The 24574-nt window shown below is 36.7% G+C and overlaps 1 protein-coding gene across 1 annotated transcript; it reads right to left on the reverse strand.

The window, feature by feature from the left end:
- Positions 1–1251: 1251 nt before the first annotated feature.
- On the reverse strand, positions 1252–18452 carry LOC114455409 (nectin-4-like). Its single transcript, XM_028436633.1, has 8 exons — positions 17995–18452; positions 7659–8000; positions 7265–7561; positions 5854–5947; positions 5292–5446; positions 4861–4957; positions 4698–4771; positions 1252–4529 (listed from the first exon to the last, which is right to left on the reverse strand). The coding sequence occupies exons 1-8, from the start codon at positions 18071–18073 to the stop codon at positions 4492–4494; spliced, it is 1176 nt and encodes a 391-aa protein (XP_028292434.1). The 5' UTR covers positions 18074–18452; the 3' UTR covers positions 1252–4491.
- Positions 18453–24574: the final 6122 nt, after the last annotated feature.

Genomic DNA, 24574 nt, shown 5'->3' on the forward strand with positions numbered 1-24574 from the left:
ATCTCGCTCCGCCGGGTCGAACATGTAAGGCTGGATGGACAAGTCTTCCGTTGTTGACATTTTGTAAATAACGTGTGAATAAACATTTTCTGCACCGCTAGATAATCGTATCTCTTCTATCAAACTACAAAAATGGCCGAACAGGGTGGAGTTGAACTGAGTGTCACCTCTGCAACCTGGAGAGGGGGCGGGCTATGAAGTGTCTCATTTGCATTTAAAGAGACCCACACCAAAACAAGTTGTTCTTAGAAGCACATCAGAAAAGGGGTCTGTGGGGCTATAATAATGAGGAATTCAGACCCAAACATTGCAATTCCACTTTAGATAGACCACAACTGTATGATTTATATCTAAAAAGGAAGGATTTAAAAGCATGATATGTCTCCTTTAAAACTTGGGTCTTAGTTCATTGGAAATAAAAGGACCTCATAATGAAATTTTTGCTTATGACACCACCTTTGCACTAGATTTCAAAATGAATCTTTTTTTTTTTTAGAACATTGAGAGAAATGTGTACATGTATTACCCCAGACCGGATTTTGAAAAAAACAACAACAAAAAACACACACACACACACAAAAAACTTTTTGTTTGTATTTAGTTTAGTTTTTTTTGGTTTTATGTTTGAAAGAAATTGAAAAAAAAAAAAACGAGTTGTATACCCAAGCTGCCTGTAAATGCATTTTTGCAAAGTTGCTGATGTCAGAAAAGAAAAAAAATATTATTTTCTGCAAACAAAACTATTGTTTGGTCTAAACGAGAGTAGACAATTATCAGTTTATGTAGTTATTTCATGTGAAACATGTCTGCATTTAAAAAAAAAAAAAAAATACAATAAAATATCAGATGTCGTGTGTTTACCCTGTCTTTAGTGTGTTTACCCACAACAGATCAACCATGAAGCTCATCAAAAACTAGACGTACAAGCCCCGACTGAAACACCAGCAGCAACTAAACCCTAAAGAGCAGACCCACTATTTAAACACCAACCCAAAACAAACCACACAAAGAGAGTAAAGAAAGGTAGATAAACATAAAGGAGAAAACTACAATTAAAAAGCCCAAGGTCATATTACAGACACAGGATGGCTGTTATTTAAACAAGAACTACTAACTATGTCCGTTGATCTATAATTAGAGCTTTAAATTCTAATCACTACGTTTATTGTTTGTTTTTTCTTGTTTAATACATCCCACTTTTTCCCCTGCTACCATCTTAACCTTTCATTTTCTAGAATTTGCCTGTCATTCCTAATTTCACGGTAGAATTTGCTTTATTTTTTTACTCAGGTTTTTAATTTGCATTTGACTCCAGGTTAAAACCCTCACACAACCAGTAATGGAAAACCTTTTCAAGTCACTATGATGGCAACAATAAAAACTGCCTTGTTGCTTTAGTAAGCTTTATTTTTTAGTTCTGCACAACAAAGACCTTAAGCTGTACATATTAAACCGTGCAACAGGTGTGAATTCATTTTATTACACTTTTTGTTGTTATTCATATTATTGGAACAAGTCACCATTTTTATTCTATGAAAACTATCAAATATTGAATAGATGTAATTCTACTTATTATTATTATTTGGCATTGGAAATGTTCTACTATTTTCAGCTCTTATTACTTGTTGAATGACAGATTACATTTTTAAGATCATTATAAACTTAACGCTGCAGCCCACTATTTGATAAAATCATAGTGTATATTTCATAGATCAATGAATCAAACATCATTTAGTCCGAAAAAAAAAAAAGGAAAAAAGAATAAATGTATCTTCATCTCCATTGTAAACAAACATAGCATAAAAGTGTTTTTACTGTTTTTGACAGTATTTTTCTTCTGGCTTGTTCCCACTAATCCTTGTAATATCAGAGTTATCATGTGTAGCAACTTCAAAATACCCTTGTTTCTTAATTCTTATTTCTGCCATATAAAAAAAACATAAGAAAATAAATATTAGAAAAATTAGAGTTTCAAATATCATAAAAGCAACAGTTACAAGCAATAATGCACTGCAACCGAAGGGTGGAGTTTTTTTTTTTTTTTCTTTTTAAAAATTTTCTAAAAACTTGAGATAAATAAGCAACCTGTCTAAGGCGTCTATTTCCAAAACACACTCATAGAAAAACCCCCTGTTGCATGTGCCAACATGTCTAAAGCAGGTGGTTTCAGAACGGAGAGAGAATGTCGTTAATACCGTTGCTGACACAGATAAGGCTGCAAGTCTGAGATAACCCCAATGTGGTTTTTATATTTTTTTCAGCCCCCATTCATGTACAGCTCCTTCTGATCGATGTGTGGATTGAAACTTAATAAAGCTGCACATCATTTGGTTTGTGTATATATAATATTATAGCAAAACATGGTACCATATGAGTCCCGTTAAAAGGGAGATTTTTCTACACACTGTAGCAGATGCATGTTCATGTACAGCTGTTGGGTTTTTCTTAAGAATTTTATATTTTTGATAAGAGCCACAAGGTGACTATTGTTGTAATTGGCACTTTATAAATACAGTTGAATTGAACTGAATAAGATTACATCACGTAGGATGAACAAGAACAATAATTACAATAATATATATTGGTATACTGTTTTTGTAATATATTTAAAGGTAATGAGATGAATGCAAAACTATCAAAGCAAAGCAAAAATATGTTTTTATGACAATTAACTATTTTTGTTTGTTTGTCTGAATATCTCATTCAATTTAATAAGCAATAAGTTAATATTAGATCTAACCACCGGATTGTCATGAGATACTGGTATTTGTCATGGGGTGTGGGTGGGTGTGTGTGTGCCTGTGCGTGTGTGTGTGTCAAACTTCCTCTTTCGGTTAATATTTCAGTCAGTTCCTGATTATGTTAAGGTTTAAGGTTTCACCTGTCAGCTGCCAGTCTTCCTCATACACAGAGTGAAATATTTCAAGCTTTTATTTCTTTAAATTTTGATGATTGTGGCTTACAGATAATGAAAACCCAAAATTCAGTGTCTCAGAAAATGTGAATATTACATAAGATTAATTAAAAAAAAAAAAAGCATATTTTAAAGAAAAATGTAATGCTACTGAAACCTACTTTAATTTCTATGCACTCAATACTTGGTTGGGCCTTTTTTTGTATGAAGTACACCATGGTCATTGAACCAGCTTTTGATACCTTTGGCAGGAAAATGAAATCAGCATCTCCATAAAGCTTGTCAGCAGAAGGAAGCATGAAGTGCTCTAAAATGTCCTGGTAGATGCTGCGTTGACTTCAGAAAACACAGTGGACCGACACCAGCAGATGACATGGCAGCCCAAATCATCACACTTAACTTCACACTGGACTTCAAGAAAAATGGATTCTAAGCATCTCCACTCTTTCTCCAGACTCTGGGTCCTTGATTTCCAAATGATATGCAAAATGTACTTCATCTGAAAAAAGGACTTTAGACCACTGGACAACAGTCCAGTTCTTTTTCTCCACAGCCCAGGTAAGACGCTTCTGGTGTTCTCTCTTGTTCAGGAGTGGCTTGACACAAGGAATGCGACATATGTATCCCATGTCTAGGATTGGTCTGTATGTAGTAGCTCTTGATGCACTGACTCCAGCCTCAGTCCCCTCCTTGTGAATCTCAACCAAATTCTTGAATGCATTTTGACATTGGCCAGCAAACTGGCCTGACCTGAACCCCATAGAGAATCTCTGGGGTATGATCAAGAGGAAGGTGAGAGACACCAGACCCAACAATGTCGATGACCTGAAGGCTGCTATCAAAGCAACCTGGCCTTCCATTACACCTGAGCAGTGCCACAGGTTGATCACCTTTATGCCACGCCCCATTGATGCAGTAATTCATGCAAAAAGAGGCCCAACCAAGTATTGAGTGTATAGAAATGAAAGTGCTTTTCAGAAGCCTTACATTTTTGTTTAAAATATCATTTTTTATTGATCTTATGTATTATTCTAATTTTCTGAAAAACTGAATTTTGGGTTTTAATTTACTGTAAGCCACAATCATCAAAATTTCAAGGAATAAAAACTTGAAATATTTGTATGTGTGTGTATGTATATGTAGTATATATATTTCTTTTTTCGATCTTCAATTAATATTTTGTTCAATATTTTCAAATGTCTTTTGATATTAATTTTTGTGTAGTATGTTTATATATTAGTTTTCCTCTTATATCAAAGTTTATTTGTGCATTTTGTCTCATGATTTGCTAAGGGTTTGTTAGCCTTTGTTTTAAGTCATTTGTGTTTATTGAAAGAGGCGGAGCTCTTATACAAGCCTTTTAGGCTTCGTTCCTGAAATGAATTCAAACGTGTCCTCGTTCTCTTATAAGAAAAGCATCAAAACATTTTCTGATGGCTTTCATGTGTCTCTATGACTTCCTGTTTATTTATATCCGTGTAGCTTTTTCAGCTTCCAGTTCATGTTTTGTCATTCTGATTGTTCAACTCCACTTTCTGTTGATCCATTTAATCAGAAACATATATAAATAAAAATCCTCAAAGATGACTTTCACCTTCGTCCACCCTTTGTGCAGCTGTCAGAAACAACATGAGATAGTCAGGTCAAGATAGTCAGAAATTAAGCCACCTTCGAAAAATGAAGGTAATTATAAAAAAAATATGTGAATGGTAATAAACTCAATAAATAATTTGATTATGTGTTGTATTTTAAAACAATGTGTTTTTGTTACATTAAAGCACACCTGCTTGTCTTGATTCTTCTTTGGGTGTGCTCTCAGTAGTTGGAACCCTTTGGAAGTACGTCTTCTCCGTGAACCTACAAAACATAGATCACAGTTATTCTATATAGGTAGAGGTACCCCTCAGCACAGTTGTGGAGTGTCACTGCAGGAAATAGGGGTTTACCTTTTCAAAAATCCAAACCTATAACAGGTAAATGCTACCACAATTAGAAGCAACAGCCCAAAAAGGATCCATCCTATGACGAGGCTCGGTGGCGACACTGATGAAACAAAGACAATATACATGACTGAGCATGCTCTAGCTTTTGTGCATGACTGACTCTTAGAGCAGTGAGCACTGAGCAGTCATTCATTAACTTCATCAGCTCATTCTTTGCTTTGTCACATGGTAGGTATTTCCTGGTCATTCATAGGAATCTTCTGAGCCAGACTTATGTTCAGCTGTTATTATTATTAGGACGACTTCATAAGAATGGAATTCAACTCTAGGCTGTGCATTTTAGTCACACAAAAAACACACAATTAAACGTGTACTAACAAAGTCAAACTAAGTCCAGAAAAGTTCCGATGAAATGATCATGAATCTAACCTCACCTGAAAGCACATGCACAAAGACCTGAGCACTTTGTCGGCCGTAGAGGTTTGAAACCTCACAATGATACAGGCCTTTCAGATCCAAGGACCTACTGAGAAACTTCAGCTGTGCACCTTCAGCCCTGACACCTGACAGAGGCAAAGCCAGTCCGGACCTAAAAGATCACAACAAAGACTCAGCTGGATCCAAATTACCAAAAAAAAACAAAACGTGTATTTCCAGATTGGAGATCATCTTCATTTCTTCGTTTTCTAGCCATAAAATCTTGCTAAGATGCTAACATGACAATGGTTAACAACAACATCTAATTGAGTATTCTATGTTCTTTGCACTTCTTATACCTAGTCCATTAACTTTAAAACAAGAATATGAGTAGTATGCCAGGTATGGCGTCATAGGCGGGGTTTGAGATTGTTGCCGGGGGGCAAACTCCGCGTGTATGGCATTGCAATGCTGTGGATGTGATTTGTTAAAAGCCCATAATCAAAATAATGAAGCTCTAATATCATTGTCTTAGATTGGATTGTCAAATTAAGAGATTAAATACTGGGAGTACAAGACCTGGTCCAGTTGAAAGTTGGTTCAGGACGAGCTTCACTTATACAAAGCAGAGAGTCATCTGAAGATTCAATGATCCTGACATTAGAGGGTGAAACTGAAAAAAAAAGAGGGAAAACCTAAATCACACATAAATTAGTCAACATGAATAAAATTGAGAACTTTTTGCACATTTTGTTCATCAGTGGTTAATATATTGTGTTTTTCTTCCATTTCCATTTTGAGCTCACATTAAAATATTCACACATTAACTGTGTGTGTGTTACACTGATACCATGTGATTACAAAGAGTTTTTTATAAAGTGCCAAAAATGTCATTAGTAAATCGCGGTATCGATATCATTCATCATTGTTACTCACGCTCACATGGAATCTGATTCACTGAAACCTCCTCACTGACTCATGGACTGTGTTTTTTTCTTTCAGACAAATAACAGACATTCAAAGACTGTGGGATGGTGGTGACAGACCCATTATTCTACAGCAGTACCGGGAACTTCCATTAAAAGCAGTGAGACTACAACAGCTTCCCAGACGTCCTCAGTTAAAAAGATCAAACATTAACTACATTAAAAGCTAGTACAAGATAAGTAAACATTAATGTAATAAAGGAGCTGCTTAAACAAACTCAGGAGAATATTCCCTTCCTATATGTAATCTATGCTGCAATAAAAAAAAAAATGGTTAGGTTTATGGATGGAGGCTATCCATTTGCTGCCCAACTGTTGTGTTGACATGACAAAACCAACTGGTGAACGACAGATGTTTTGCGTCCTTGATTTAACTCCTAAGGGCGTGGACAGGCTTTATTTAGGCTGAGGTTCTTTTTGAATGCTGTTTAATGATGTGGATGATGGTTGTGCCTCAAAATCCTCATCATGTGCTGTGAAATACATTTAAAGTGATACTGCCAAAAAACATGGAGGTAAAACTTTTACCATTTGACGTAAAATATAGATGTGCATTAAACTTTCAACAAAACCCTGTAAATAAGGACCAACTTAGAAGGAAACCTCTTTTTAGGGTTATCTACAGGTTATACAGAGCCTAAAAATCAATACAATGGACAGTCAGTTTGCTTACCTGCATATTATACATACCTGAGCTGAAAACTAATCAAAACAAAAAACATCTGTACATTTTAGTTTTTTTCCTTTAAATACTGTTGATGTTTTTCACTCTGGAAAAGGGTCATAAAACTTGAATTAGAAAAAAATCTATTTTACATTTGATTTGAAAGCAATAATTTGTTCAAATCAAACTATTTCACTGTCTGTGGGAAAGATGGTTCTCTGTATTCATTCCTAGTATAACATTATAGTAATTTCATGCAATTTTCAGGGAGTGTTCATTGCTACGCTCCAGTAGAACAGGATTCTTTGATTTTTAATGACTGTGTTTTAGTTTTACTCACAGAAAAGTTGCAGAAAGAAGGGCTGGAACTTGTCTGTGTCCAGTGCCACACTGCTGACAACGCACTGGATCAGCTGGCCATCTAAATCTCTTGTGGGCACTCCAAACAGTGAGCTTTTTGTGGTCGTGGTATCGTTGTCATGTCTGGTAGAGTTGGTTGTCACTCTAACCTTTGCATTGCCAGTGACCCACCTCACCTCTGCAGGGGGTCTGGCAGCAGCGGCTGTACATGTAGCGAGCAAAACCTCTTCACTACCCAGTACCACACTCTCATTCTTAAGGCTTGTGACAGGAGGCACTATAGGAGAATGAGGAAAAACATCAACATTAACTGGGAAAAAAAATGGAAAAATATAGAATTTCAATGATCAGAAACCATGTAAAATACTGTGTACCCAGCAGATGTAGCGACACTTCAGTCTTGTGATTTCCACTTTCAAGCAATAAGAAGATACAGCTGTAGCTTCCTTCATCCATGAGAGATGCTTTGGACAACTGAAGGGATCCATTCTTCTCGGTGAAACTCCCAACAAATCTAAACCTCTCATCCGTTAACTCAATCGGATATTTTCCATTTTTCTCAAGGATATTGAAAAAGTTGTCTTTGAGAGGTCGTCCCCGGGTGCTCCTCTGCCATAAAATCTGCTTTAGCGTTTCCTTAGAGTCTGTCAGTTGGCAGGGGAGGGTGACAGTGGCCCCCTGTACCACAGTCACCCTTCCACCAATCACCTGAAGCCCTGCAAGATAAACAGGAAGTCAAATTAGAATTGGAACCAAACCCATTTAAAACATCAAGTCTCCACATTTTCCAAACATAATGGCCCCCATTTATCAACCTTGCGTGAGAACGCGTGTAAATTTGAGTGCACATTTGGTCGTATAACAGGACCAACGTGTAATTTATGAAACATTTGTATCTGACAATCCCAGCGTACAAATGATCGGGTGTTGATAAATGCGGCGGAAGAACTCCATCGTCAAGTCGACCACCGTAGAAAGGCGCTCATAGGTGACGTCTACCCCCGTGTGTGCTGTGTACAACTTCACAGCAGAGATTTTGCAGAGGCAGAAATATACCATTTTTATCAGCATCAGTTGGCAATAACACATTGAAATAAATTAACAAAACCATTTAAATATAGCCTTAAATGACTAAATGTCGTCCCTTGTCTGCGTTTATTATGCCTTTAGTCAATTTCACCTATACTTCCTCATATTTCTGATAAAGTTTAAGGTATACTTTACATTTTAAAAGCATGAATGATACACAGCAGCGTTCCCCCAGTCCAATACAGGGCAGAAGCAGAGCTGCACTCCTGTGTGTGAGTGTGTGCGTGCGTGCGTGCACTCCTGCAGTAATAAAGTAGGCTTTTTGGAAATTGTATTTGTTTTGCTAAATGTATTTTAATAATCCATTTAGATCTGTTCTGAATGTGTGTCTGTTTATGCTTAAATCACAGCTAAGGTTTGTTTAATACTTCATTTTCAGTCTCAGCAAAATTAGGCTATGCTGAACCAAAAATCCTCACACTCAGATTTGCGTACACGAGGTCAGACCTGACGTGAGATCTGATCGTAGCGTACGCTCATGTCAGAATTGATGAATACCAAAGTTTGTGAGAATATGGTCGAACGTACGTCGTACGCACTAGGGATGTAACAAGTAATTGTAAGGCAGTTAAAAATCGATTCATAGGCATCACGATTGACATTGATACTTTGAAAATTGAATCGCAGTACTTTTTTTAAACAGCAGAGGGCGCTGTATATCTCTTCTCTTGTCCAGCAGTGTACGCGGCAGGTGGAATCTGCTACTACTTTCTTTCTGGCCGCATTCTACTCTTTAAACTTGTTAATAAATGATTCCTTACCACTTTAGCACCGAAAGAATATCTGTAATATTACGTGAATATCTGTAAAAGTTACGTTTTTCTATTAGCTCTGTCTGCTAGCATAGCATCTCTTCTTCACTGCAAGAATTTCTGCATGCCAACCGACCACTGGGTTACCAGCGCCCTCTGCTGGTCCAAACAAATATCTGACGTAAATCAGTGAAATGACTGGTTTTTTTTTTAAGTCAAATTGTTAAGGCACAAAATACATTTTCAGTTGCACTTTTAAAAAGAAAAACTTACGATAGAACCATTTGTATTTGTATTATTCCTTTATTTATTTCATTCAAGATTTATTTCTAGTTAAATTGCATTGTTTTGAATAGTTTATCAAGGGATTCCTTTGACAATGAAAAATAAAAGGAAAATAGTACAGTATTTTCTACTTCCCAAAAAAAAAAGAAAAAGGAATATTTTTCAGTCATCATTTGCCTACAGTCCCATTTTGTAAAATGAATCATGAGAGAATCATATCGTGAACCCAGTATCGTGAATCGAATCGTATCTGGAGTTGAGTGAATTGTTACATCCATAGTACGCACAGATCTCAACCTATGAACGGATGATAAACAAGGGCCATTGTGTGTTGTCGGCTATCCGCCCTATTAACTTCTGATCAGCGACCCCAGGGACGCACTATTTCAATGAGCAGCTCAAGGAAGACAGGGAGGATTTGCCTCGGAGCGCCCCTGGAAACGGGGACTTTCTTCCCTTCATAGCGGGACTTGGTGGTTTCATTCACAACAGCGGGCCAAGGAATGGCCAACCGTGTAGCAGCACATTTACAAACGTCCACCATGTCCAGGCTTGGAGAATGGGAGACGGGCGTGGAGCCCTCCATGTCCTCCTGAGAGGCAGCAAAGGCGGCCAACAGTCCGTCCTGAGCCGGGGTGACAAAGAGCTCATCCTCATCGTCCACACCCGAGAAGAGTGGGTCGGAGCAGCCTCATACTCTCCACAGTCTATAACGAGGACGTCCTCATCAAGTGGGGAGGTATCCGCCAGGTTCAGCCGAGAGCCCCGGCTGGAGCCCTGAGCAGCTGCAGCGTCCAGCGGAGCCACCCTTTCTCCGTCCACCGCGGCAGGAGCGCCGTGCGTGGAGAGAAAGCGGCCACGGTCGGGCCTGCTCAAAAGACGTGCCAGTCTCCTGTGGAGGCACCGGGTGTTGGACACCGCACAGTGCTGACATGAACCCGGGGATTCGACTGCCATTCGGGCATGTTCAAAGCCCAGGCAGCTTGAGCAGGCCTCATGCATGTCCTTGTTGGAGACTCTCCCACCACATTAAATTAAATTAAATTAAACTGGGCTTTAAGCCTTTATTCGTCATGTATATATGTTGTTACACATATATATTGAAATTTGCAATTTAACCCATCCCTGGGGAGCAGTGGGCAGCCATTTTGCGGCACCTGGGGAGCTGTTCAGGGTTAAGGGACTTGCTCAACATCCCACAGTGATGGCCCAGGTGAGGCTTGAACCGGGAACCCTCTGATTACAAGGCTAGCGTCCTTAACCACTAGGCCTACCACTTGCACTACCACGTGGCGGCTAACAACTGCTAGCGAGGATACAGGACAACCAAGACGTCAGGGACAGTATTGTGGTTCAAACGGCAACTGGGTCGTTGGAGTTCGGAAGCTGAAGCCGGGCCGTACACCACGGTGAGGGCCCAGGAGGGAGACCAACATGCGCAGGAGCCCGGAGGCGTTAAGGGCCGTGGTCAGAGATGACAGCTAGGTGTGCTGAGGTTTGTGAGCTCCGGCTTTGCGGCACGGAGCAAGCAGTGGGGCTGTCACCAGAGTGAGAGGCCGCTAGAGACCCAGGCGCGTGCCGAAGAGGCAGTGTTGGAAGGAGCAGTCAGCCGGACCTGAGGCTCGGAGGCTTCACATGCCATGCGGCAGTGAAGGACAGCACTCACTGAGCAGTGAAAGCTAAGAGCTGTTATACCCACCTTCCCGACCTGGTGTAGTCTTAAGCAGGTGGTAGTCCTGCCAGCTTCTGTCGACTGGAAAGAAGAAAATCCCGTCTGTGGACAGTTAAACTGGTCAGAACTAAGCGCAAGATAGCTGAGAGAAGAAGAGGTTTTTGAATGGTGCGCACCTGTACGTGTCCTTTTATAGGAGGTCACCCAACGGACTGTCACACTTCACCACTGTAGACAGAGGTTACATCCCATGGTGAGACATATTATGAAATAGAACACAGGATTTATTTGTCAAAGTTTGCAACAGACAAACCGGTCTGTGCTTGGGATGTTACCCAGATGCCCTTGTGTGTTGCTGTAAACAGAATAGTCCAAACATGTGAAGGTCTTTGTGCAGAGACCTTGGTGTGCGTTATCAGCGTACTCTATTTTCCAGTCCAAATCCATGCATGATAAGTGTCTGTACTGGTGAGGAAATGCTTTGTTTTAAGTACTTGTACTGTGATGTCACAGATTGGTGTCGTATTGGAGAGATAAGGTAGGGTGGAGATCAGTGTCACCAAAATAAAATCCCTCTTTTAATAAACACATAAATACAAAAACTGTTCAACAAATTACAAAATAATGCATACAAGTCCACAACCAATAGAGTTCCAACAACAAAGTACAACTAACAGAACAAATGAAAGACAAAATCTCAAAACCCAGTGGAACGGAAGATCTTCATCTTAGATGTAGAGTAAACCATGTTCTATCCAAGTACTTAAGATATTAGGGATTAACATCTATTCACTTACCTTTTAAGGCAAGAGAAATGACTTACTAAGTTTTCTCTTTCATTCTGAGACACTGGAAAATTCAATTTATTTAGGGTTTTAAAACCTGACGATATTAAATCGTTAAGGATTACAACATGACGACGATCTCCCAAATCACGGAGATCGCAGAACCGTCTGTAGTTCACATTTTAACCCTTGCGGTGTCGCGTCTGCGTCATATGTCTGTCGTCCATACACAGAAGATACAATATTTTTTCTCTGCCAAATCACACCATTTGCTTGTCAGCATTACGTACATTAATTAAGATTAACTAAGCGCTTAAACAGGGCAGAAGTACGCTCCGCTCCCCCTCCCCCCCAGTGCGCGGACACAGAATTAGCTGTGCTGCTTCCTCCGTGTTAGCGACTGTCAGAGGTTCAGTGCAGATGTCTGTCTGTCTGTTAAACTCCATCAGTTCTGAGTGTTGAAGCACTGAAATATGTTTGAGAAAACACTCCATGTGTTTCTCTTCTATAACTAACTCTCTGTCGCTGCGCTGTAGCAGAGATCTGCTGCTGCAGCTAAGGAGGAAGTTTCCATATTCTTAAAGAGACAGTGTCCTGAATGTGATTTACTTTAAAAATGACTTTCAGCAAGTCAGAGCTGCCCTGAAAAAACCAACACTACATAATTGAATTACATTTCAGCCTTAATGAAGGAAGAAGTCAAAAGTGATACAAAATGTTGTTATTGTGCTGCTAGTGATTAATAAAAGGGTCTTTGTGACATTTTTCTCTACTGACTTTGACCCGTTATTGTTTTTCTTGTAAAACTATTGAAAAAATTAAAAATAATAATAAATGGAGTTTATATCAACTATTGCCATTTTGAGAAAAAATATAGAGATATGAATATTGGTCCATATCACCAAGGCCTAATGTAACCAAAGCAGTAACGTTTTATCTTGTAAAGGATATGATTGTCTAAACTGTGTGAAATGAGGCGTTCAAACACTGCTTAAAGTAGGATTTTATTAACATGAGTGTGTTACCTCAATAACAAATGTAGCAAGTGTTGCTAATGCTAATGCTACACCACTTTAGTTAAGCAAAGTAAAAAAGACTGTGTGACTAAAATAACTTGTCAGCCTTTTTGTTTGATGTTAATTGTACTAGGAACCAGTTTGATAAATTGCTTACATACAATTTAAAAAAAAAAAAAAAGAGATAATTACCTTGTCCTAAATTATTGTTTATTCCTTTCTTCCATTTAGGGCGATGATTTTAAGTAGGTGATTTGGTTGGTTTTATTGGTAAATAACTTAACTAACTAAAAGAGTATAAATGATTTGAATTAAAAAAAAATCATTATAGTGATTTCACAAAGAAAAAATCATGATATATTTCCCATATCGCCCACCCCTACCCTGAGGCGATGAATAAGTTAATTATAATGTTTCTGTTTGGTTTTACTTTAGTAGCCTGAAGATACTTTAAAGCAAACTTTGTGGGAGAGAACTTCAGGGCAAAACTGTAGACTATTAAAGAAACTAATAAAGAATTTCATTTCAGGAAACTGATGCTGCTTTTAAACTAAATTCAACTGGTGTGAATTGAAGAATAAGAATTAAAGAGTAACTCCTGCGCCACCAGCAATGTTACTTGAACCTGATCACTCTGCGCATTGGAGCTGCTCCCACACAGCTACTGTTACAGTATAATAGACGCTCAAACATCACTGCTTTATCTCCATGCACGTCACTGTGACTGTTAGACACAATTACAACTGAAGAATGACATGGAGTTTGACTAATAGCCAAACAATGAAGCTGCTGCAGACAGATAAGATCCTGTTCTTTTGTTTGAACAGATCGTTTGCTTAGATCTAAATTTTATTGATGAATCATCCATGCTGTGACTAGCGATGCACCGAAATGAAAATTTGTGGCGGTTGTTTCCTCCCTCCCTAGTGATTCCACATTTTGTAAAAAGTCAAACGGGCGAGTTGGATTTTGCCCACGTTGGCAGGTGACGTCACCTAACACGCCTCCTAGAATGTGAGCTCCTCCCTCTCCAACTATCTAACAGCTAAAACATACACTGCGGTTTAATATAGAATATATATTGTACTTTATTGCCATAAATGTAAATGCTAACTGCACTACTGGAGCGCAAACAACAGACTAGGTTGTGGAATTTCCAACTCTTACGCGGTGATGGAGAGCAGTAAGGTAAGAGTCTGGCTGTTTGTGTTTTGAAGGAGGAGTTGCTGCAGCTCTGCTCCTGCAGCAATGCGCAAACACTTTTCCGACTCTAAATCACTGCACGTTGTTTGATTGCGTCATTGCGTCACACGCTACTATTCGGCCTTGCTTTTAACTCACCAAACCGAAGGCCAATGTTGCTTTTTTGCAATATTCGAGCGAATACATTTGGTGGCTGAATATTCGGTGCATCCCTATATGTGACATTAGTCCATACAGAGGGCCAGGATAGTTTCAACACCAAAAGTCCAATCCTGTCCCTGATGAACTTTCATGCTTACAGTATCATAGTGTAGTGTGAGAGCACCTTATATGCAAGCTTGTTATAATGAATGGGACAGATTGTTGTAAGGATTTGCTCAATAGACTGGATCATGTGTGCCGGATATATTCTCAAATAACCTCCATTAAAAGCTGGTAGCTCCAGTTTGTCACGCTATTTTTATGAATACATTGTTTTGGCCTTGAATAAGTATCCTGTTTGCTTCATTTTGTCTACTTGCTAGTCCTTAGCAGTTACTAAAAAGTTTTTCCCCTTATAAAGCTTTTCTATGTATGTTGTATGTATATATAAATGTATATTTAAATAGGAATTCTTGTGATTTCTTGTGTTTGCCCCCAAAAAAAACTCTGACAAAGTGACATCCCAACAAATTTCTGATGTTCTCATGGACTGAAAGTTGCTATTGCGAAACAATCGCTCATATTTACAGTATTTTTCAGGATCAGAATCCGGTATACTGAATGTCTTGCGGAATGACGTGATATCACAGGCAATACCAAGAACAAACTAGAACAAAAAATGGTGTCAAGCAAATCCCTGACTTTCTCATCTGGTGAAGAAATACAAGAAAGCACAGCAAGAATGAAGAATACCACTTCTATGCATCCGTTTACAGGACTCCATATCCCATAATGCAAGACGCAAAACATCAACGGTCACAACAATCTTTCAAGCGGCAGTTTTAACCTTTTGGAGCTTTTTTCGAGCAAATGATCTGTTTATGATTTATTGATGACGCAACATTTTTTATTTAACTGGTAAAAATCTTTTGTCTCAAGCAGCTGTAAGCGCCACGGTCAGAGGCTGATGGTTACTTGTTACTAGGATGCAATTGGGAACTATAAAAAAGGTGGCAGTGGAGCCACTGGGTCTGTATACCATACTACCATGTAGGGCTGAACGATTTTGGAAAATAATCTAATTGCGATTTGTCACGGCAAATTTACGGTTGACCTCATTTGGAGACATGATTTATTGCTCTGGTTGAGTGATGGGGTCCAGGCGAGGCATTGATGATTTTATAAAAAAGGTTTATTATAAAACTAAGTAAAAAAGAGTACAAAGATGGACAAAATTAGTGACCGCCCGGGCGGACATCCGATGATCGAGTGGCACAGTTCTAACTCATCACGTATATTCCCCCTCAGTCCCCCTCCCTCCTCCCCCCGGGAGATAAAGAGGACAGGGTAGAGGTGATAGAAGAGGGTGAAAAGAGACAGTTTCTTCTTTGGGTCAAAACAAACAGTTCTCTGGTATCTGCTGATTGTCATGGGAGTGGAGGTGTGTGCGTTTATGTGTTTGTGTGTGTGAATGGGTGTGTATGTGTGACTATGTGAGTGTGTGTAGGCATGTGAGTGTGTACACAGAGGGTGCCTATGTGTCTGACCTTGTGAGATTACAGTATTGTTTTGGGAAGACATCATGTGCTTTTGAAGAGGTGGCCTGACCTAGAGCTAGAAGCAAAGTTGAAGACATGAGAATAACACAATGGAAAGTTACAACCCAAGGCTTAAGGATTAAGATGTATGAGTAAATATATTATTAAGCATAACTAATAATTTTGCCATAACAGATTTTTTTCCTCAATATTGCGATTGCGATTTAATATGCGATTATTTTTTCAAGGGCCTCTTGTCATGTATTTTTCAATGAACACAAGCAATAAATCAGTCTGTTTCATAATAAACAATTTTATTTATTTAGATTTATTTAAACTTTAAATAAATATGAAATGTAAATTTTAAAGCACAGATTACAACAATAAAGCAAACAAATCTGTGGCTTTACCTCTTCAACATTAAGGATGGGTATACTACTACTCTAATCGATCCGATACTTTATCGATACCTTACTTTTTTTTAAAAATATAACTCATATTTAGCTGTAAGATAATATATGATCGCAAGTCGCTACTCGAACTAAACATTGCCGACAGCCGAGGCACAGTAGCGGCCGATGTGCAGGGAAACCTACGCAGCCTAGGACTGCTACGACGAAACGACCCAGTGGCCCACGAAGCCGCGGGTTTGCCTGCCAGCACTCGCCGCCACTGGAGCAAACGGAGGCGGCGCGACATACGGCAGAAGCGTGGCTGCCACGGAGGACTATCTGCGAGGCTAAAGGCTAAGCCGTGGAGAACCCCGCACGGCGCACACACACAATACATCTGCTTCTGCTGCTCTGGCTCTGAAGCAGGACACACTTTTCTGACTCAAAATCACAAGCCGCTTAAATAGCCTTGTGTTTTACTGTAGTGTGCAGTTTTTTGGCTGAAAACAATAATAAATGTGTGGATGGCGTCTAAAAACATGCCTACTCATGAAGCGAGGCGAACAGGCGAGCACTGTCTACAATAGTTACTGATGTAAACTTAGAACAAAACGTACAGGAAATACTTAGTTTTTCATTGTAATAATGCTTCCTGGCAATAAATCTAACACCTTTGGAAAGCCTATTTTTTTCTATGTTAAAAGGTGTCACATTTGTAAGGAACATGCATTTGTGGACTGAGCAGCAGAGCTGAGTATGTGGGTTGCACCCATTAAATATTTGCCAAATCTTCTCAGCCAATTCCAAACATCTTATTTTGCTGTTACTGTAATGATTCTGATGATATAAGGTTTATTTACAATAATGACAAATATACTTTATTAATAGTTCTTCAAAATTCAGCATAAAATATTTTTTCTTCTTTTAATAAAGGTTGTCCTTGGTTACTACTATAGTGAAACATAGAATTTATTAATTATTTGTCTCGATATTGGTAAATATTTACAAATGCAAAATAGCTTTTTTTTTTTTTTTTTAATCAGCAAAAGCATTTTTTCTTAATGTATGTGCTCTAGTCTGATCAACACTAAACAGTCATAGAGTGTCAGACCTGTTTCTGTTACTGTGAAATAACCATGGATCAACCTGTCACTGAGAATGTTCATGGACATAATATTTTCATTTAAATGTTCACCTGCACTACTCATCAATGCACTACTGCACTATTATCTTATTATTATTATTATTGTATTTTTATTTCATTTCATTATTATTACTATTATTATTATCTTGTTATTTTATTTAGTTTGCACATATTAGTCTCACTACTCTTTATATTTATGTTTATACTTTTATTATTTATTTTTCTAGTTTTTTGTTATTATTTAATGTTTACACTATCAGAAAGAACACAGTTCACCAAGACAAATTCCTCGTGTGTATTCAATACATTACTTTGTCAATAAAGTTGATTCTGATAAAGGTTATCAGTGTTTTTTTTTCTTTCATATTCATATTAAAATATGATTTCCAGAATTATAGTATGATTGTGAAGTCATTAATTTCACTATTTTCTTTCGATGATGAACTTTGATGATGTTATAGCCTATATGTATAATAGGGTGTATATTGTTCTTAATATTACCTTTCGATTGCGAGAACATCGAACCTGTGAATAATGACCTACTAGTAATAAATTACTTGTTTGTTTAATGACCCATAGAAGCTAAAACGGCTTTAATGTTGATGATATCTATTACTAATAAACTATACTTATATAATTGTGTGAATACGGTCCCACACACAGTGCATTGTAAATGTTAAAGACAGAACTTACCTTCTGAATGTCTGCTTAGCAACAACAACATGGAAAACAGAAAACCGCGATGAAGCAGATTAAACATTAAACGTTCCATAAAAAACAGAGACAAATATCCTCCATTTATCCATCCATCCGGGAAAATCTGCCCCTCACGTTCCTTAAAGGGATAATTACGTTTCTTCTTTGGTTTTCCAGTTTCTATCCGTCTTTCCTTTGTGCTCCGTCAGAAGGTTAGTGACAAAGCCTTTTCATACTCTAGAAGTGCGCCACCAGTGTGGGGGAGGGGGGATATTAACCTAAACATACTCATCCACTCTGTTGATATTTCCAACTTAACAGCGTTTTTAATGTTATTCCAGAGCTCGTTAGTGTTTATAATATTAATATTACACATAGTCGGACTCGAGGAGGTGTCCAGGGTTTTCCGAAGATTTCGGCTGATCCGAGCAATTTTAAAAACCGATGAAGCAGCTCAGCAAGGCAGACCCCTCGCTTCCACCCTGGTGAATGAAAACACCGACTACCGGGGCAGTGGTCTGCAACCTGCGGCTCGAGAGCCTCATGAGGCTCTTTGACTTTTTTGCAATGGCTCCCTATAGCTTTAAAAAATAATAATAATAATAATAATAATTGTTATTTCTTACAGAGGATATTAATGATGAATGACACTGACTTCAAATAAAATTATGATAAAAACAATTTAACATAAAAATAAATCACATTGCACAACCTTTGTACTTCAACTCCTGCAACATCTACAGACCATTATTTTTTTTTTGCACCTGTGGTTAACCTTAAGTTTTAAATTCCTGGTAAGATAACTAAACTAGCAAAAATACTATTCTGGAAGAAAATAGTCATTTTATGTGTGTGGGGAAAGATTTATTTAACTGTATAGAATTTTATACACTCTATTGTCTTCATTGAGAAGGTATTTTTTTGGCTCTGGAAGGACTTTAATTCAGGCGAGATAAGGCAAAATGGCTCCTTTGAGAGTAAAGGTTGCAGACCCCTGTACCAGGGTCTCCAGCGGGTAGATTAGGACTCTACCTGGGAATGATGCACGTATCGAGCACTTTTGTAAAACCGATGAGAGAAGCCGTATCAAAGCGACAGATCTGCTCTGTTTCCACGTTCCTCACCCAAGCTTTCAACTTTACTTTACTTTATTGTTGCTGGTTTCTTTTTCTGACTTGTGTAGTGGTTTTAAGAACTGTAAAGTGTTTTAGAACTTTTGAAAAGCGCTTATAACTCAAATTTATTATTATCATTGATGGTAAAGCGAGATTTCCGAGTGTGAAAAGGACAGTATGAGTTCTCACTTTGAAAAGGTACATTTATGAGGTACACCTTGAGGTGCCACCTTTCAGAAAAGAAAATAAGGGACACCCACGAGCCCGTGAACACAATCCTCAAAAATAGAAGCATTTTGACATAGAACAATGTTTCCAAAATGTTATTGCTCCATGTACCCCTTAACTCATGTTATACATTATTTATTTGTGTCTACAGGCTTGTCTAAACTCTTTCCTGTGTCTCGTCCAACAATAACCTTGAATTTAGGCCTTTTTTTTTTTTTTATTAATTTACTTCTGATGATTTTTTTTGTTCATTTTATCATTTGAACTTCACCTTTTGGAGTATTTTAAAGAGTTGTGCAACAAATTATGATTGATGAATTTAAAAAAAAAAAAGGTCTGTACGCATGTAAAACCTGGATTAAAATCCTTCCGGAACCCGGAAAAAATACCATCTCAATGATGACAATATAGTGTATAAAATTCTAGTTACAATGATATAAAACAATAATTTTAATAATATTATTTTTTCTAAATTGTTGATGTATTTGTAGTGCAAAAAAAAATTACTTGAATTTGATAACACGTATCAAGCGTGCATATTAATCTGGCACTTTGGCAGTTAATTAAATATTTCCCCATCACAAAGAAAATCTCTATTTTATTTCAGAAGAGTCTTTTTGTTGGTTTAGTTATCTTACCAGACAGGGAAAGTTTATGGTTAATGATAGTTATTACACAATGCTCTTCATTTTTAGGTTGACAAATTGTTTTATCATGATTTTATTTGGTGTCAATGTCATTGATCATGAATAACATCTGTAAGAAAGAACAATTCATTATTTTAATATTTTCTTTTTGCTATAGGGAACCATTGCAAAATAGTCCAAGATCCACATGAGGCTCCACAGCCACAGGTTGCAGACCCCCATCCTACACGTACCCCAGTTTGGGAACCACTAGAATATACTCAACAAACATTTTTAACCTAGGGAATATATATAATGTAAAATAATATATTAATGTATTTATTTATTTCATGTTAATCTACCAGTAAGATTTTTGTTAAAAGGCCATACATAATATGCCTATTTATATTGCCTAATACTACTGTAATAATAAATAAAGGATCTTTCATTCGACTTTAAAACCTCCACATTCTAAACAATAAATCAAATCAGTAGTCTTTCAAAGTAATCAATCTTACAAGCTTACAATCTAATCATGATGTGTCTTACTGTATTGTCTCAGGAGATGATGAATGTGTAAATTACTTCTCAGATTGTTCATATCTATAGTGTTGTTGTTGTGGGTATCATTGGATAATCCCTAATTCATCTGTGAACCAAAATAAAATAATTGTTTTTCTTCCTCTCCCTTTCAAACAAAAAACAAGAAAACCGTTTTATCGTTTTAATTAAAAAACCATAAAACAAACTAACGTAAGATGAGATTTATTTTTGTTACGTTTTATTTCATACATTTTCAATTTAAATCAAGTTACAAGATTTCATTTAAGTATTTTCTTTTATTTAATTCATTGTGTGAAGTTTAAAAGATATGTAGAAGGGTACTAGTTTATGGTACACTGTCACTTTAAGAGTTTGGTAACAACGTGAGGGGTGATGTAAGGTGGTCTGGGTATCATTGGATAATCCCTAATTCATCTGTAAACCAAAATTAAATAACCATTTTTCTTCCTCTCCTTTTCAAACAAAAAACAAGAAAACCGTTTTATCGTTTTAATTAAAAAACCATAAAACAAACTAATGTAAGATGAGGGTCTGGGTATCATTGGATAATCCCAAATTCATCTGTAAACCAAAATTAAATAACCGTTTCTCTTCCTCTCCTTTTCAAACAAAAAACAGTTTTACCGTTTTAATCAAAAAAACCTAAAACAAATCCAAATTGGCCCGATTTTCGAATGTCCCGTGTCCTTTTTTCCTTTTCCCTTTTACAATTGAACATTGAAAAACTGCAGTTTCCGTTTTCCATTCTCTTTTGCCCTTTTAGAATTTAAAATAGAAAATCAGGTGTTTCCTTTTTCCATTCTGAACTCTGAAACAAAAAAAAAACAAAAAAAAAAGCCAGACGTGGTCTGGTCTGGTCTGACTGTGGTCGGTCTTTTTTCAGCCGACATGCGGAAGTAAACGTGTCAGAATAAAAGCATAAAGGGAGAGAGAATATAAAGCAGGCACATGATTTAATACAGAGGGTGAGAGATCATTAAAAAGCCTTACAAAAGTTACATAAAGATCAATTTTTTGGTCATTATTAATTTCGACATGAAATTATGCTGATGCTCGCGACGAGCGCGCACGAACGGAGTTACAAAAAATGACCAGCAGGGGGCACTGTGTGGATACGTTTCTTCTTTGCAGGCATGATTTCATAAATGTTCACGTGTAAAAAAATATATATATATACCGTAAACACATGAGTTGGAGATTGTCTCTTATGAACCATATGGTTAACCTAGCGATGTTATTTTGGAGCTTTTGAATGAGCTCAGAGCAGGCTTGGTTTATTTATTTATCATTATTATTATTATTATTTGCTTGTAAACTTATAGTTAACTCTGACCTTTTAGATCAACTAGGATGTTCATTGTACCCATGTTTTCTTCCTGGTAACACACTGCACTTTTTATATTGTATATAGTTTTGCCCAATGATATCATAGTGTGTGATCTTGCAATTATTTAAATTTTATACATGCAAATTTAAATAAAAACTGATTATTAATAATATAAATAATAATAATAATAATAATAATGTTCATTAAAAGACAATCTCAAACTCGTGTTTACACTGTATTTTATTTATTTTTTTACTCGTGAACAATCATGAAATCATGCCTGTAAAGAAACACATCCTCACAGTGCCACCTGCTGGTCATTTTTGTAACTCCGTTCGTCTGTGTTTGACGCGAGCATGATTTTTATGTAGCTTTTGTAAGGCTTTTTAATGATCAGTCACAGCCAGTCATTTGAGAAGGTAAACAAAGATATTACGATGAATAAAATGTAAGTAAAGTGACAAAAAATTAGTAGCAGGTGGTAAAAAAAAGCAGAAGGGTAGCTAAGTGAGCAAAATGTGGCAAACAATAGTAAAAAATGATAAAAATGTTGAACAAAAAGAGGCAAAATGTTGAATAAAGCAAACAAGTGTTATTTAATGCACAAAAGATAGCTTATTGGGATGTAAAGTGGCAAAAAATGGTTTAAGAATTGACATTGAAATGGATAAAAGTGTCAAAAAGAACTAGCAAAAATTGTCAAAAGGAAGCTAAAATCAGAAGTGTCAATTTTTTTTTTTTTTTTTTTAAAAAAGGGGCAAAAATAGGACAAAGGACGTTGCAAAATGGCTAAAGAAAAAGGTAAAAAGGAGTTAAAAAGTGTCCCCCTTTTAAGATTTTCAAGGGAAATAATAATCAAAATTTAGATATAAAGAGCCACATGTTGAGTATCACTGACTTAATAACAGCTTTATCATGGTTTAAGTAAATGAATTTAATAAACTAAATTGGGAGTCGATGGCTGAGAGAAATGTGTACATGAATTACCCCCGACCGGATTTTGGAAAAAAAAAACGAAAAACTTTCGTTTGTATCTTTCAGTTACCAATTTAACAAAACTTCTGTGAATTCAACCATGTCGGAAATACACTGAATAAATAAATAAATTAAAAAATGTAAAATTTTATTCCGAAATAATTATTTAACATGTAACCAACCTGTCACCGGTATGTTTTTTTTTATAATTTTTTGTTTAAATTATTTTCTTTTCTGTTTCTGTGGTTGTGAAAAGTTCCATCCATGTTTTTTTTTTTTTTATGTTAAAAAATGAAATGTATACCAGAGCTACCTGGAGATGAGGATGGCATTTTGCAAAGTTGCTATTTTTCTATATTATTTTTGTGTATATGTACTAGGGGTGTGTATTGCCTGGCATCTGGCGATACAATTCGTATCCCGATACATAGGTCACGATACGATACGATATATCCCAATATTTAAGTATAAAGCATTGATTGCGATTTTCTTTTTCATATTATACATTTTTTTAATATATTTTACATATATTTTATTGGCATATTTTACACTCAAAACATTGGCTTTAACGTACCATGTGTCAACAACTTCAAATAAAAAACAACATACAATCTGCCTGTGGCTTTTAAACCAATTTTGACTGTAGTTCAACATGACTTTAGTGTAACTGCACAATGTAGTTACAATGTTTCTGGCAGTGGAAAATACTTTCCTGGTTTAATAAAGGTTAAAAAAATAAATAAAAAAATATTATTTTTTTAATTAAAAAATCGTAATGGATGCATTTGGAATGATCCCAGAATCGTGCGACATAATACAGCGATATATCGCCGAATTGATTTTTTTTCAACTCCTCTAATATGTACAGAGGAATACTAGCTGACAACTGAAAAGAAAGAAAAAAAACATTATTTTCTGCAAACAAAACTATTGTTTGGTCTAAACTAGAGTCGACAATTATCAGTTTATGTAGTTATTTTTTGTAAAACATGTCTGCATTTAAAAAAATAAAATAAAATATCAGATGTTGTGTGTTCACCCTGTCTTTAGTGTGTTTACCCACAGCAGATCAACCATGAAGCTCATCAAAAACTAGACGTACAACCCCCGACTGAAACACCAGCAGCAACTAAACCCCAGAAGTTCAAAAACCCACTATTTAAACACCAAACCAAAGGTCATATTACAGACATTTAAGCAAGAACTACTACTAACTATGTCCGTTGATCTATCATTAGGTATTTAAATTCTAATCACTACGTTTATTGTTTGTTTTTTCTTGTTTAAAACATCCCACTTTTTCCCTGCTACCATCTTAACTTTTCATTTTCTAGAATTTGCTTTTTTTTTTACCCTGGTTTTTTATTTTCATTTGACTCCAGACTAAAACCCTCACACAACCAGGAATGGAAAACCTTCTCAAGTCACTATGATGGCAACAATAAAAACTGCCTTGTTGCTTTAGTAAGCTTTCATTTTCACAACAAGGCAAGGCAAATTTATTTGTATAGTGCATTTCATACACAAGGAAACTCAATGTGCTTTACATGATAAAACATTCAACAGCTTAAAATCAATGAGAACATTTAAAATCATCAGTAAAATCAACAAACACATTACATCATCAACATGATCAAAAATCTCTTTCAATCATACGCAGTAGAGAAAAAAAGTGCCTTTAGCTTTGATTTAAAAATGTTCACATTAGATGCTGACTTCAGCTCTGCTGGCAGTTTGTTCCA

The sequence above is a fragment of the Gouania willdenowi genome, chromosome 21 (assembly GCF_900634775.1).
Source record: "Gouania willdenowi chromosome 21, fGouWil2.1, whole genome shotgun sequence".
Taxonomy (NCBI): Eukaryota; Metazoa; Chordata; class Actinopteri; order Blenniiformes; family Gobiesocidae; genus Gouania; species Gouania willdenowi.

What these genes read in the sequence shown, in the direction of transcription:
- LOC114455409 (XM_028436633.1), bottom strand. Translation starts at nt 18,073, where the DNA reads ATGGAACGTTTAATGTTTAATCTGCTTCATCGCGGTTTTCTGTTTTCC. An exon ending in CTTCTTTCTGCAACTTTTCT is followed by an intron (nt 5,948 to 7,264) that starts GTGAGTAAAACT and finishes TTTTTTTTTCAG; the next exon opens with TTTCACCCTCTAATGTCAGG. An exon ending in AGAAGAATCAAGACAAGCAG is followed by an intron (nt 4,530 to 4,697) that starts GTGTGCTTTAAT and finishes TGTTTCTGACAG; the next exon opens with CTGCACAAAGGGTGGACGAA.